The sequence below is a fragment of the Monocercomonoides exilis genome (genome assembly GCF_001643675.1).
Source record: "Monocercomonoides exilis strain PA203 chromosome Unknown scaffold19-1596985, whole genome shotgun sequence".
Lineage (NCBI taxonomy): Eukaryota > Preaxostyla > Oxymonadida > Polymastigidae > Monocercomonoides > Monocercomonoides exilis.
This window is the reverse complement of record NW_027150564.1, coordinates 148,748-162,749: the sequence shown is the minus strand read 5'-3', so window position 1 is coordinate 162,749 and position 14,002 is coordinate 148,748. Positions and strand designations below refer to the sequence as shown.

Sequence of the window (14,002 nt, the reverse complement as noted above, 5' to 3'; positions counted from 1 at the left end):
TGGAAAAAACGATGGTAAAAAAAATTGAGTGAACAAACTTTTTTAAAAGACAAATAGAATTAAGAAAGGCAAATTGAGTATGAGAAAAAAGTGAAAAGAAAGAAATAACAATTTGAGTTAGATAAAAATGCGTACAAAAAAAATACTACCTTTACAACTTTAGCAAGAATTTCATTCTTATTCAAAAGCAAACACGTCTGAAGTCATCAAATCTTCAAAATCAGTCCGTCTTGTTGAGAAAAGAGATGATTTTGATGGCACGAGTGAAAAGGGAATATCTCCAATTGCCTTCTTTCGACTTTTTATAACGGAACTTGTTGAAAGAGTTGAATAAGGAGATTTAAGATTTGGAGTGGATGATGAAGAAGAGACAGATTTAGAATGAACAGATGCAGATGGAAGCATCGAAGAAGACAAAGTGATAGCCAAAGAAGATGTCTGCAAAGGTGATAATGAAGCTAGTTGTATATTTGATGGTTTTAAAGGCGAATTAGCCAAAATTGCTGACATTCCACCATCTTTTCTCATTATTCTTCCCCTTTTCGACAGAGCGTTATTCATTTCACTTAAAAACGCTGATGTCGAAGTTGATCCAGATGTGACATTTGAAGAGTCCTGCAAAGAATGAGACGAGGATTGAGATTTTGTTACGGGAGTTTTCAACGAAGAGGTAGTTGAGAGTGTAGAAGCAAATGACGGTCTTTGAATATGTGGAATAATCGTATCAGCCTGAGGAACAAGAGGCAAAATTGAAGATGTTGATTTTTTTGTTGAAGTTATCTTGCCTTTTTGGCTAACAGGAGCAGGTAGCGAAAAGTCGTTGCTTGCATTTTCCTGATTAATATCCTCCGAATTTATGTCATCATTCACCTTCAGCTTTTTCTTGCGTGAGCCATCAACTGTTTGATTTTTGCTTGACGAAGTGATAGAAGAAGGTGAACGAATATCTGAACTTACCGAGTCAGAGGGTATAGAATGCATGTGAGTTGCCTTTTGCTGACTTTTTCCAATTCGCTTTCTTGGAGTAAAATGTCGAGCATATTCACTTTCACTTTCATTTTCACTTTGAATTTGTGATTCATCATAAAACTCTTCAGTTGAAAGCATATTCAACTTTCTTTTCGTGCCTTTTTCTCGATCTTTCTCTGGTTCCTCTAAAGATGTCTTTCTTTTTTTCTTTCCTTTGTCTGATGGAGTATCTTTTTCAACATTTTCAGATTTCCTTTTCCTATTTGGAGTGGCTTCAAAGCCATTATCTTTCACCTTCTTTTGCAAAAGCCTCAATTCAAAGTCTTTTTCTCTTTCAATTTCTCGCTCTTTTTCTCTTTGTTCCTCTTTAACTTTTTCTTTTTCCTTCAGTTTTTCAATTTCTTTCTTTAATTTTGTAGCTTCGGCTTTCCATTTCTCACTATCATTTATGACCTTCTCTCTCTCTTTGTTTGTTTCTTCTTCTTTGGCTCTCTCTTTTGCAGCAGCTTTGTCTTTCTCTCTTTTTTTCATCGCTTCTTTCGTAAGCTCATCAACTTTTCGCTTTTCTTCATTGAGTTCTTGTTTAATTTTTTCAGCTTCATTTTCCATTTCTTCATACTTTCTTTCCCATTCTTCATTCAACTTTTCTTTCTCGGATTTCAATTCTTCAAGTGCATTTTGCGATGACAATGATGATTCTTTAAAGCCTTTTTCCAATGCAGAAACAAGCGCGTTCTAAAAATATCGAAATAAAAATAAATGCATTTCTTTTAGCAAAGACCTTTTTGTTTATAAATATTTATGAAACCTTCTTTTGCAACTCTTGATCGAATTGTTGTTTTATTCGTTCTCTCTCAAGCGTTTCTTTGCTTAATTGAGCTTCAAGTTCTCCAATTTTATCTTCAAGTTCTTTTCTTTTTTCCGACTCTTTTCTGAGTAGTTCTAATTGTTCCGAATTTTCTTTTGATTCCTCTTTTAAGCCATGATTCAATTTTTCAAGTTCTGTTCTTTCATTCTATGAGAAATATTAAATATTAACAATATTACATCAAAAATTTTTATATTTTACAAACTTCTATTACTTGCAGCTTTTCTTCCAATTGCGTAATTTCTTTATCAAGCGCATTATTTTTTTGTTGCAGTTGTTCTTTTTCTTTATTCTTTTCTGTCTCAGTTTTATTCCATTTTATCTGAATTTCTTGTGCCATTTTCTCCATTTTGTTTGCTTCGTCTTTGATTGTTTTGATCTCTTCAATCATTTCAGATTTCTCTTTTCTTTCTTCATTGACCAAATCTTCAGTGAGCTTCACTTTTTGTGATAATTGAGCAAGTTCTTCGTTCTTTTGAGCCACATTTCTTATTAATTCCTCATTACATTGGCGAAGCGCTGATGATTCTGTTTTTTCTTTTGACAAATTATCCTCCAATTCAATTTTTTGTTCCATCAATGTAGTCAAAGATGATTGAAGAGATTCACATCTTCGTTTATGTGTTGTGGAGTATTTCATTGAAAAAATATAAAAAAGCAGAAAATATGAATTCAAAAAAATGAAAACTATTACTTAAATTAAGTTGTCAAACCTTTGTTTCTCGTTTACTAGCTCAATTTCTTTTGCTTTCTCAATCTCCTTCAAATTTTTTAAATCATCTTCCAATGTTGATAATTTCAACACAGCTTGTTCATTCTTTTCTGTTTCAAATTTTAATGAAACAGATAGCCTATCGTTTAAGTCCTGTTTTATCATTGCAAAATTTATATATATAAATATTTCATATTAAAAAAAATCCGGTTTATTAAAATATTAGCAAACTTGGGCTTCTTTTATTTCCTTTTGTTGTGAAGAACATTGGTCAATTAAATGCAAATTTTGTTGTTCAGTAATCACAAGTTTTTGACGAGTCTCGGATAATACTGAAAGCGTTTTATGATACTCTTCAGTTGTTTGCTCTAAGGAAATTTATTAGAGGAAAAGTGCATAAAAGATATGTTTTCATCAAATAATTTCCAATAAATAAAGACAAAATAATTATAAAAAAAGTCAAGAAATTAAATGAAACCTAATTGTAATTTTGTATTAACGAGTTCGCTATTAACTTTCAATTTTTCTTCTTTTGTTTTGTTTAACTCATTTGTCAGCTCCGCAACATTCTTTATTTGCGCGTTCAAATCTTCAGTGAGCATTGCTTCATATTCTTTACTCGAAGAAAGCGTTTTATTTAAGTTAGTTAACTCAGTTCTCAAAAAAGTTATGAATTTTTCCATTTCATTTCTCCTTAATTGTAATTCTTGTATTTTCCTCTCCGTTTGAGCGCAAAAGTCATTGAGGTTATTGCAAACAGATCTTGTCGCATCTAAATTATCTTCCAAAGCTATAATCTTTTGATGGCAAGCTTTGTTGATGGCTTGTAATTTTGCTCTATCAGATTGGAATAATTTGATTTTCCCTTCCAAGTGTTCTATTCTTTCTTCTGATCTTTTGAGTTTTTCGTGCTTTAGCAAAGATAAAATTTGAAAATAAAACGAATATGTATTCATCATACAGTTGCTTCACTGATAGTCTTACTACTCAATTGCTGTTGAAGAATTTTTTCTTTAATTTTATGCATAAAATTATTTCAGAGAAAGTTTCATGAGATATCCATTTGGCAAACCTGCAGTTTTTTTCAATTGATCATATGGAGTTATTTCCCTCTCAGAATGATAAGTACCTGAATTTGTTCCGCGAAAATCATTTGCTGTATGCTTATGTGTGCTAAAAGACACATTCTGTGAGCGCGAAGATGATGAAAGAGACAAATGGGACAATAAAGACATTTACAGGTTAATATCTTTAATCAACATGATTAACACCAACAAATAAAAGAACAAAACAGATGCAAAATATCAAAAAGATGGAACCACACACATGCAATATATTGCCTGTTTTTATTCAAAAATGAGCAAAATGTGAATCGTTCATTTTCCGGTGCACCCAATATTAAATTTCAAAAACAAAAAAATAAAAAATATGTGTTAAAATAGTCATATTTTTATATCATGCAAATAAAAAATAGCAAACAACAATTTGTAAAAAGAAAAACTAACCCCCAAGAATGATATTCAACAAAGCTTTCAGCATTAATATTTGTTCACCATCTTTTTTTAAAGTTGAACCAAAAAATCTTTTTCTGTTTCTCTTTATTGGTTTCGTTTTTCATGTTTTCTATTCTCGATTTGGGGTAGTTAATGATGGAGGAGGAGGTGGTGGTGCAGAACGAGAGGAATATTTGGATTTTTCTTGGTGTGGCTGTGGTGTTGCTGTGAATTGTCTAAGAACTGTTCTTTGGGGTTTTTTATACAATTCTTGTTCAACTCCTTTCTTTGCAGCTTTTTTGTCAATTTTTGCTTCTTTTTTATCCAGTTTTTTCTGCTTTCGAAGTAACTTTTTCTGCTTTCTTTCAACTTTTCTCATTTTTCTCTTCAACTTCTTTGCATATCTTTTCTTCTTTCGCTCACTTCTGTTTCCAAAAAGATTTTTCATTTTTATTTCTGCCTCAAGCTCATCATCGTCATCATCTTCTTCTTCATCCTCATCCTCGTCCAACATTACATAATAAATGTCTCCATCTTCCTCGATTTGAGCCCAATTATCTGCTTCTTCATCATCTATGAAAAGAAATAATAATATTTGAGTGCTTTAGTGATATTTTTCGAACAAACCTTCAACTACATGCACAATATATGCATCATCAGAATCAACTTTAAATATGCAATGATCTTCTTTCCACTCTCCAGCATAAAATCTTTCCCCGTCTGTTGAAATCAAACATCGGGGGATTTGAATGTTATCTGCCACTTCTTTAAATCTATCAATCTCCTCATCAATCGCTTCAACTTCTTTATTCGCTGCATCTGCGTCATCTTCAAAGTGAGATTCAACAATCGTGTTCTCTTCACTAAAAGTGCTATGCTCAGTTGTTGTTGTTAATGGTTTCTTTTTATCTGTTGGATGAATTCTCAAAAGATCATCATTATCAAATGTCACCTCAAAAAGTTGTTCTTCTTTATCATTGGAAGCTGCCACATATGCATTCTAAAATAATAAAATAAAATAAACATTTATTGAAACGTGTGCAAAAAAAGGATTAAAGAAAGAAGAAGAAGAAGAAATGATTTGAAAAAAAAAATTTCAAGAAAACATTATTTAATTTTATTTACATACGATTGGTTTTCTTCCTTCATGAGCGGGAAAATGATCAAACAAGAGTTCAAGAGATTTGCTTGGAACAAAACTTGGAGCAGATGCTTTTTCAAAATACAGAGCTAAGTCAACCGGAGCGGAAGGTGCAAGATGTCTATCATCGGATGGAATCTTCCCGCCCAAAAAGTCGATTCCAACGATTTCATGTGTTTTTGATGAAATTATTTCTGGAAGATGATGGGCATTGAAATTAATGTATGCAGCATCAATTTTCCATTTTTTCTCTTCTGGCAAAGAAGCAGAAAGGATCAATTTTTCAGGATCAGGCTGCGATAAATCACAAATTGCATCGGTTTCATGATGGGTAGGTATAACATTGCTCCTCACAGAAGATAATAAAATAAGCTGAAGGAGCACTCCAAATTTCACCAATATCATTTTTAATCCAGCAAGAAATGTTAAAAAAAAACTGTAAAGTTCATCTACAGTAAATTTAAGCTCCGCATGATCAAATGAAACAATAACTGAAAACACAAGTGAAAAATTGAACGGTCAACAATCAAATACAGCTTCCTTTGTCAAAACTTCAAAACATTAATTCTTAAAAATATTTATTTTATATTTTTGGTAACAATGATCATAAATAATTTATTTAATTGTTAATTTATTTGTTTTAATATTTTTGAAAAAAACATAAAGAACATTCGAATTATTTTTTGCATGTTTTTCATTGAAACCAAAAATGAAATGAAAACCTATAAATAGAAGAAATAAAATCGAAATAATTTATTAATTAACTCAAAAAAAATCGAAATATATTAAAAAAAGTTAAAAAAAACAACGAAAGAAGTATCAGTCCATGCATGTTGTATAATCATGCTTTTTTTCAGAAACTCTAGTCAAAAAAAAATCTTCATCATATACTTCTTTCAAATTTTCCAATAACTCAACTCACATTATGCACACCTTTGAACAAGAAGTTTAAAAAGAGATAAACGCTCTTTTAACATGTTCAAACTAAAAAACCTTCGAGAATACAAAAAAATTATTCAAAAATACAATTCAAAAAATTAATGATTCAAAAGTTAAATAAGTCAATAAAAACTCATCAAAAATGAATTTTCAAAAATGCATCAGAGTAACTATGACAAATCCAAGCTCATTCAAGTTTTTAAACTTGTCTGGATACGGTAAAATTTTCATCATAAACAAAATAAAGCATTCTTCAATTTTTCATCTAAACCTACCTTTAAAACTTAAAATATCATATGAATTTCATTGCTAATTATCTTTTTTTCTCATGTTTCCTCAACAAAATGTGACTTTTTATTTTTCTAAACGCAAGATCCACACAAACAACAAATACAAAAAATAATATTCCGCTTGTTGCTCATTAATATTAATAAAATGGTTATGATCAACATGTCTGAAAAAGAAAACAATTTTCAAAAGAATGAAATTGTGTGGGTTTTATCAGGCTCGTGCTACTATGAAGGAAAAATTTTAGCGCTACGAACTTTGGGGGATAGAACTGAATTTAAGATTCATTACAAAGGATTCAAAAAAAATTCAGATGAATGGAAAGAACCATCTCAATTTTTGAAAAATTCTGAAGAAAATATTGAATATTGCAAAAAAATTAACGAAGAAGAAGTTCAAAAATTAAAGCAAGCGAAAAAGGCGCAAAAACAGGGGAAAAGTGATAAAGAAAAAGTTCAGAAAAGGCGTGTTGGAAAACTACAACTCGAAGAAGACGATGATTCAAACGATGAGCAAATGAACGAATCTGATACGGTAAATCGAAGCGACCAGAATGAAGAATCAGATTCCGAAGAAAATCAATCAGAAAATATTGAGTTGAATAACGAAGATGTTTCACGTGTTAAAACTGAATCTACTCCAAAAGAACCCATGAAAAAGGAAGCAGAAAACTCTTCAGGCTCTTCAAACATGGATACTGAAAATTTAAAACAAGACAAGCGCAATAAAGTTTCTTCGCATTTGCTACCTCAAATGTTGCAAAAGGATGTTGGAAGTTCTTCTATGCCCTTGTCACCTTCGCGTCTTTTACCTTCAAAACCAAAAAATCCATTTACAACAGATTCTCTTCAAGGAAGTGTGTCCTTTAAATTTTTCTTTCCTTATATTTGATAAATGTTATTTTGATGAATATTATCATTTTCGTTGTTGAAGAGCGTATGTTTCCAAAGCTTGATAGAGTTTTACCCAGTCGTCGATTTGTCTCAATGGATGCAAAAAATAAATTAGAGAGAGAAGCATCGGACAACCATGATCGAAGACGTGATAGCTCGCCAACATTTACAAATGTGCATTCTCAAAGACAATCGATGAATTCGTTTTTTTCTTTGCTTTTGGCAACAGACGAGCCTAAAACAGAGGGCAAATTATGTGATGGCAAAGAAAGCAGAAGAGAAGGTAAAGATATCAACAGTAATTTGGAGAGAAATGAACAACCAGATTGTTTTCGCAAAATTGACTTGGGTCAAATTGTCGGACTCAAAGAAAGTTTAACAGAGAATGTGAAACAAGAGGAAGAAGATGTTGATTTGAACACGGCGGATGTGACAGATTTATTCAATTCAATGCCAAAAAAGCCGAAAATGGGCAATTCACATTCAGATTTTAGTGAAAGAAATGGTGTTGTTTTTGATGAGGATATTACACGTTTTTTGAACATACTTACGTCAAACAAGTTTGATTCATCAACTTCTTCTTCTTCTTCTTCTTCTTCTTCTTCTTCTTCTTATGATCCTTCTATTAATTCATCCTTTGCTGATCTTCTCTCTTCAACCACAACAACAACCACTGAAGCTGAACCAAGTTATCTTTCTGTGAAAGCGCTGCGGCTTTTGGATCAGACCTCGTTTCTCTCGTCTTCCACATCGAATGCCCTGCACTCACTCACCGCCAGCGAGTCCTATGCGCCCAGCTGGATGTCTCTTTCCTTAGCACAATCTCCTTCTCCTTCAGCCTCCCCCTCTTATGCTGAAGGATCAAATATGAATTCGCCTTCAACCGCTTCACAAGGCTCGCCTGTTGGTGCGTCACCTTCGTCTGTCTCAAACAACTCTGTTTCTTCGTCTGACATGTCAATCACACCACCCAGACAGCCGCTTCCATTGAAGCAGGCTGCTCTGCCTGCTCCTCTGCCTGCTCCAGCTGCTGATGAATCTTCTTCTTCTGCTTCTTCTTCTTCTGCTGCTGCTGCTGATACAACTACTGCATCTGATGCAAAACCAGCAATTGATTCAGCATCATCCACAACTGCCTCTGCAATTTCATCAGATGCAGTTGTGGAGAAAGAAATGAGCGAAGCAAATGACAAGACGAAAGAGGCAGAAGAAAAACTCGATCAAGCAAATATGAATGGAAAAGAGCAAAATTCTTCGGAAGATACCATTTCTACTTCAACTTCCAGCTCTTCTGTTGATGCAGTTGATGCTTCTTCTTCTTCTTCTTCTTCTTCTTTGCCAACAGCACCTGCACAAACTCAGAAGGAAACAGCAGAAAACGAAAATGCCCCAGCACTTCAGCAGTCAGCGCCAATGAATGATGCTTCGACTTTCTCATCTGCATCATCTGATTCTGTTTCTTCTGCTTCTTCTTCATCTGACTCATTGTCAACTTCTTCTATGGATTCTTCTTCAAGCACACGCATATCAGAAGAAATTAATAAAAACACTTCAAATTCTTCTCTAACTGCTGAAAATTCACTCAGCACTTCATCATCCTCTGATTCATCATCATCATCTTCTTCTTCTTCTTCTTCTTCTTCTTCTCCAATGGCACTTCTCGAAGAAAGCTTGCTCAAATCTATTTCTCGCAGACTTTATTCATTTCGCTGCCAGACAGATGAGCTGGTCGAACCAATCATCAACATTCTATCACTACATTTCCCATCTTCTTCTCAAAACACATCTGATTCTTACTCTTCCTCTTCTTCTTCTTCTTCCTCTTCCTCTTCTTCCTCTTCTTCCTCTTCTTCCTCTTCTTCCTCTTCTTCCTCTTCTTCCTCTTCTTCCTCTTCTTCCTCTTCTTCCTCTTCTTCTTCCTCTCCCTCTTCCACAACCACACTTCCAAAAGATTCTTCATCTTCCATCTCATCTTCCAATCCCATCACTCAATCATTGAACACACCAAATACAAACACTTCATCATCTTCTCCTCCTCCTTCACCTGATCCACTCGATTGGCTAGAAGGCTCTCCAACGCCTGCTCCTGACACTGAAAAGCCGGCAGAGCCTCTGCTTCACCACACATCATCCAGTCAATCAGAACAAACATCGCCTGAAAATCGACTCAACCTCTTCTTATCTGCCTCATCCTCTTTCCATCCAGACAACTCCTCTCTCTTCCGCACCCCTTCTTTTTCATTCCCCACCCTTCTGTGCAACTACTGGCACCGCATCAGCACAGAGCAGCAGCAGCTCCGCCGGGCGCAGGCGCAGCTGTGGGCGTCTGTGGCTGACAGACACGCGCGAGAGAAAGAGAGGATGGAGACGCTGCTGTCGCTGGAGGCGAAGAGAGAGCAGAGGAGGAGGCAGAGGATTCTTGACCAGCAGAGGAAGATCAGAGAAAAAGAGAGGGAGAAGCAGCGGGCGCGGAAGAAGGAGTACTTTGAGAGGGAGTGGGTAGAGGCAGAGAAGTCGCTGAAGAACAGCGAGATTTTCAAGGATGCAGACAAGCGGTTCAGCAACAAGAGCCAAACATTGTGGAACTATCTGATGAGAAGCACAGAGGAAAAGGAAGGGGTGAAGGAAGAGGAAGGGGATAAGAGGAGGAAGGAGAGGAAAACTGAGAAAGGCAAAGGGAAAGAGAAAGAGAAAGAGAAAGAGAAAGAGAAAGAAAGAGAGAAAGAGAAAGATGAACGGAAAAAGAAGCCAGAGGGAGAAAGTGCCAGCAATGTGCAGGATAATCGCAGTACAGGTAAATATTCTGACTCTGGGAATCCATCCTCATCAAATGCAATGACTGGATATCAGGCAACACCCAACAGACACAACGTGAATGTGCCTCATGTTCCGTTTGACGTGCGCACATCGACTCATCCTGAGCTGTATTCACGCCTCATCTCTGTCGCTGCTGCTCAAATAGCTGCTTTTGACGAGGTGCTGCACATACTACCGAAAACTGGACATCCTTCAGCCCAGCTCCAGAAAAAGGATGATGTTGATTCTGTCAAATCTCAGCAAGTTCATCGTGAAGACTCTGTTCCTATTGCAACTGTTCCTGAAAAGGAAAAGAAGCCTGAAAATGATGGTAAAAATGGAAATAATCATATTCAGTCGATTGTTAAATCATCTTTAACTACATCTGATTCACATAAAATTCGTGATAAATTAATTGAACTTAAATCTTGATGTTGAATTGGAGATTATATTATGCACGCGTTAATTGTTAATGAATAATATTGATCCATATTTATAAAGGAATAAGGGTTAGATCTTAATAAATATCTTTTTGTCGCATGTCCAATCCACTTTTAGCAACTCAAAACATTGCGTGGACTAAGTCAAAAGGATATGGATTTCGTATGCTTTCAAAGATGGGGTGGAAGCCCGGTGAAGGCATGAAAATAGGATAATTAATGTTTTATGTTTTTTTTACTTTTCTTTGAATTTTTTGCAATCAATTACAAAATGAACAAAGGCATCGGGAAAAACCCAGGCACGAAAGAACAAATTTATGTTCCAATTAAGACAGATTTAAAAGGTATTTATTGGTAATAAAAATTTTCTGATAATATGGTAAATAAATCAAAATAAAAAAGGCATTGGTACGGGAAACGTTTCTGAAGCATGGCTCGGAGTGTGTATGTGTCATGGATAATATTCTTTTTATTCACTATTTTAATTTTGAACAACAGCCAATAGTTATGCATCTATACTGAATAAGTTGAAATTAAAGCATGGATCGACAGGATCCATTTCTTCTCCTTCACCATCCGCCTCACCAGTTCCATCACCCATCCCAACAGAAACTTTATCACCATCGCGCTCTCCTCCGATTTCAGCTTCACCTTCTTTTTCATCTCCAGTTAATTCCATTTCACCTCCATCCATATCATCAACGGTTGATTCTTCTCATTTATCATCACACGTGCAGGATTCTGATTCTGAGAAATCTGAAACTACAGCTCACGCAGTGGAAACCTTGCACACAAATTCTTCTTTAGTGATGGTGCGACCAGCGTATGCAAAATGTGAATGAAACGAATGAAAATCACTTTTTGGGAACTCAATTTGATTGTTATTATTTATGAATTCTATTTTTATTATTTTTGCGAATTTTTTTGTTCAGATAATTTTTATAATGTCAACTTTTTTATTGAATAATTTTTTTGAATTATAAAAGTCATCATAAGCGCATGAAAAGCAGAGATGTTAGTAGGTATTCTTCTGAAGAACTTGCAACAATTTTTGGATATAAATCAGGTCAGACATTTCCTCAAACTGAAGGTTCACCTCTGCCTTCGACTTCACCTTCTCCTTCTCCTTCACCTTCACCAACACCTTCGTTTCCTCCAGAATTTTCACCTTTATATTCACCTGTTCCATCGCTGTCTCCTTCTCCTTTACCTGACACATCTTCTTGTTCGTCGGAAGAATTTCAATGTTCAGATACTCGCCCTGTCGAATCAAAGACAGAAACACCGTTTATTGTGATTAAACAGCAGTCAAGTACGAAAAACGGAGAATCGTCCAAAAAGCGAAAAAGAACTGAAGATCAAAGTGAAGAAGATATTAAAAAGACCGAAGAAGAAATCAAAAAAGAGAAAAAAGAGAAACACAAAAAGAAAAAATCAGAGAAAAAAGAGAAGAGAGAAGAGGATGAAAAATCAGACAAAGAATTGAAAAAGGAAAAAAAGGAGAAAAAAGATAAAAAAGATAAAAAGGAAAAAAAGGAAAAAAAGGAAAAAAAGGAAAAAAAGAAAGAAAGCAAATGAATTGAAATAGTTGAAGAAAAATGAAAATTTGAAAAAGTTTACATTCAATATAGTAGTTATTTTTTTAAAAATATTTATTCATCAATTTTTATTTTTAATTTTAAAAATAAACTTGATAACGAAAAATATTGTTCATATTTTTTTAATCAATAAATGAAAATGAGTATTTATTGCAAAAAGTTTAATTATGAAAAAATATTAAAATGACTTTGTCTTTACGTTTCGATTGCAACCATGAAAAAATGAAACTCAAAGTTTTTCCGATTTCTCACAAATACAGAGTGCACAAATTGTTTATTTGTATTTGATAAAGAAATACCAAAATGATTAACAAAATAAAAATTTCGATATTTTTATGAAATAATCTTTTTCTATAGAAAATCCATTAAAAATGATTCTTCATTACAAAAATGTGACTTATCTATGATGAAAGATAAAGCAATATTTTCTATTATTCCGACAAAATAAAAATAAACTCTTCAAAAAGTGGTTGTGTGCATCGCATAAGAATAACTTGAAGAATTTTTATAATGGAATAGTCACTTTCCTAATAGGCGGACACTTCCCTGATGGCCGGATAGTAGCCTTTTCTCAGCAGCTAATGAACGTAGAATTTTGATTTTATCCCACATCAATCGTAAGGTGAATATGAGTATATGAAGCATTCTGAGAATACTTCATTCTTGTTCATTCATTTTTTTAAAATAATTTTTGTTTTTCGGAGAAACACGGAGTAATTAGTTTTTCCGAATTTCTCTGAAAAACAAAAATTATTTTTAAAAAATGAATGAACAAGAATGAAGTATTCTCAGAATGCTTCATATACTCATATTCACCTTACGATTGATGTGGGATAAAATCAAAATTCTACGTTCATTAGCTGCTGAGAAAAGGCTACTATCCGGCCATCAGGGAAGTGTCCGCCTATTAGGAAAGTGACAATATTTTCAATAATTTGTGACTTTTGAAGCAGACAAAATCACACGTTAAATTATATTTGAAAATTTCAACTTTTTTCAGTGTGTTGATTTTTTGAATTGATGTTTATCATTTGAAAGGATATTTGCATTCAAATGTTATTTGTTTAATGTTCATTAAATAAGACTCCAGACATATTTTCACACAAAAAATTTTTTCTGAAAAAAAGATAATTTTTAAAATAATCACACACACATTCATGTATTTTTTAAGTGAACTTCTTATTCAAAATGACTCAATGTTCAATTTATTTTTGAAGATTATTTTCACATCATTATCTATTTGGGACATAATGTTTTGCTTTATGACTTTTGTTCCACACATTGCTTTAATTGATTTTTCTCAACTTTTGAATATGGGTGATTATTTTTTAAATCATAACTTTTTTCGAGGTGTGCATAATTATTTGAGTTTTGTGAATTCGAAAATTATACTTTTGTTGAAGTGTTATATTCATTTTATTGAATCATAAAATATTCTTTGACGTGAAAGAAAGACAGAAATAATATTTGTTAAAGTAATTTCATATTTATGTTCATTGTCATTAATTCTAAACAAGAAATTGAAACCGAAAATTTTCTTAAAGAAAATATGATTTCAATAATAATCACCCATATTTCAATATTTTATTTTGCATGAGAATACCAGAGTCACAATTATTCGATTATAGAAAAAGATGGAACTTATGATTGAATTTTTCATAAATGCAAAACTTCTGTGTCATTCGACAATAATGCTTTTTATTTTATGCCAGAGGAAAATAATTCACATCAAAGACAAAAAGTTTTTTATTTATAAATCAATATCAGGAATAAAAAGTGATGAAAACATTATTAGGTATTTTATTAGAAAAAAAATTAACTTTTCTTTTGGTGTATTGATTTCTAACCAAAATCAAAGAATTTTT

At 33.4% G+C, this 14,002-nt stretch overlaps 4 protein-coding genes across 4 annotated transcripts; 2 read left to right on the top strand and 2 right to left on the bottom strand.

The window, feature by feature from the left end:
- Nucleotides 1-177: 177 nt before the first annotated feature.
- On the bottom strand, nt 178-3,784 carry MONOS_14317 (putative laminin, alpha 3/5; the record flags this gene model as incomplete). Its single annotated transcript, XM_067867109.1, has 8 exons — nt 178-1,704; nt 1,778-1,984; nt 2,043-2,448; nt 2,551-2,702; nt 2,781-2,917; nt 3,028-3,460; nt 3,511-3,560; nt 3,622-3,784. 8 exons carry the CDS (start codon nt 3,782-3,784, stop codon nt 178-180), a joined length of 3,075 nt encoding a protein of 1,024 aa, XP_067728335.1.
- A 192-nt stretch (nt 3,785-3,976) lies between these two features.
- MONOS_14316 (uncharacterized protein) lies at nt 3,977-5,588 on the bottom strand (the record flags this gene model as incomplete). Its single annotated transcript, XM_067867108.1, has 3 exons — nt 3,977-4,615; nt 4,670-5,042; nt 5,172-5,588. The coding sequence occupies 3 exons, from the start codon at nt 5,586-5,588 to the stop codon at nt 4,173-4,175; spliced, it is 1,233 nt and encodes a 410-aa protein (XP_067728334.1). The 3' UTR covers nt 3,977-4,172.
- Nucleotides 5,589-6,557: 969 nt separating this feature from the next.
- On the top strand, nt 6,558-10,531 carry MONOS_14315 (uncharacterized protein; the record flags this gene model as incomplete). The annotated part of the gene is made up of 2 exons (XM_067867107.1): nt 6,558-7,266; nt 7,344-10,531. 2 exons carry the CDS (start codon nt 6,558-6,560, stop codon nt 10,529-10,531), a joined length of 3,897 nt encoding a protein of 1,298 aa, XP_067728333.1.
- Nucleotides 10,532-10,614: 83 nt separating this feature from the next.
- MONOS_14314 (putative Pin2-interacting protein X1) lies at nt 10,615-12,243 on the top strand. Its single transcript, XM_067867106.1, has 5 exons — nt 10,615-10,738; nt 10,821-10,883; nt 10,942-10,983; nt 11,038-11,362; nt 11,526-12,243. The coding sequence occupies exons 1-5, from the start codon at nt 10,639-10,641 to the stop codon at nt 12,115-12,117; spliced, it is 1,122 nt and encodes a 373-aa protein (XP_067728332.1). The 5' UTR covers nt 10,615-10,638; the 3' UTR covers nt 12,118-12,243.
- Nucleotides 12,244-14,002: the final 1,759 nt, after the last annotated feature.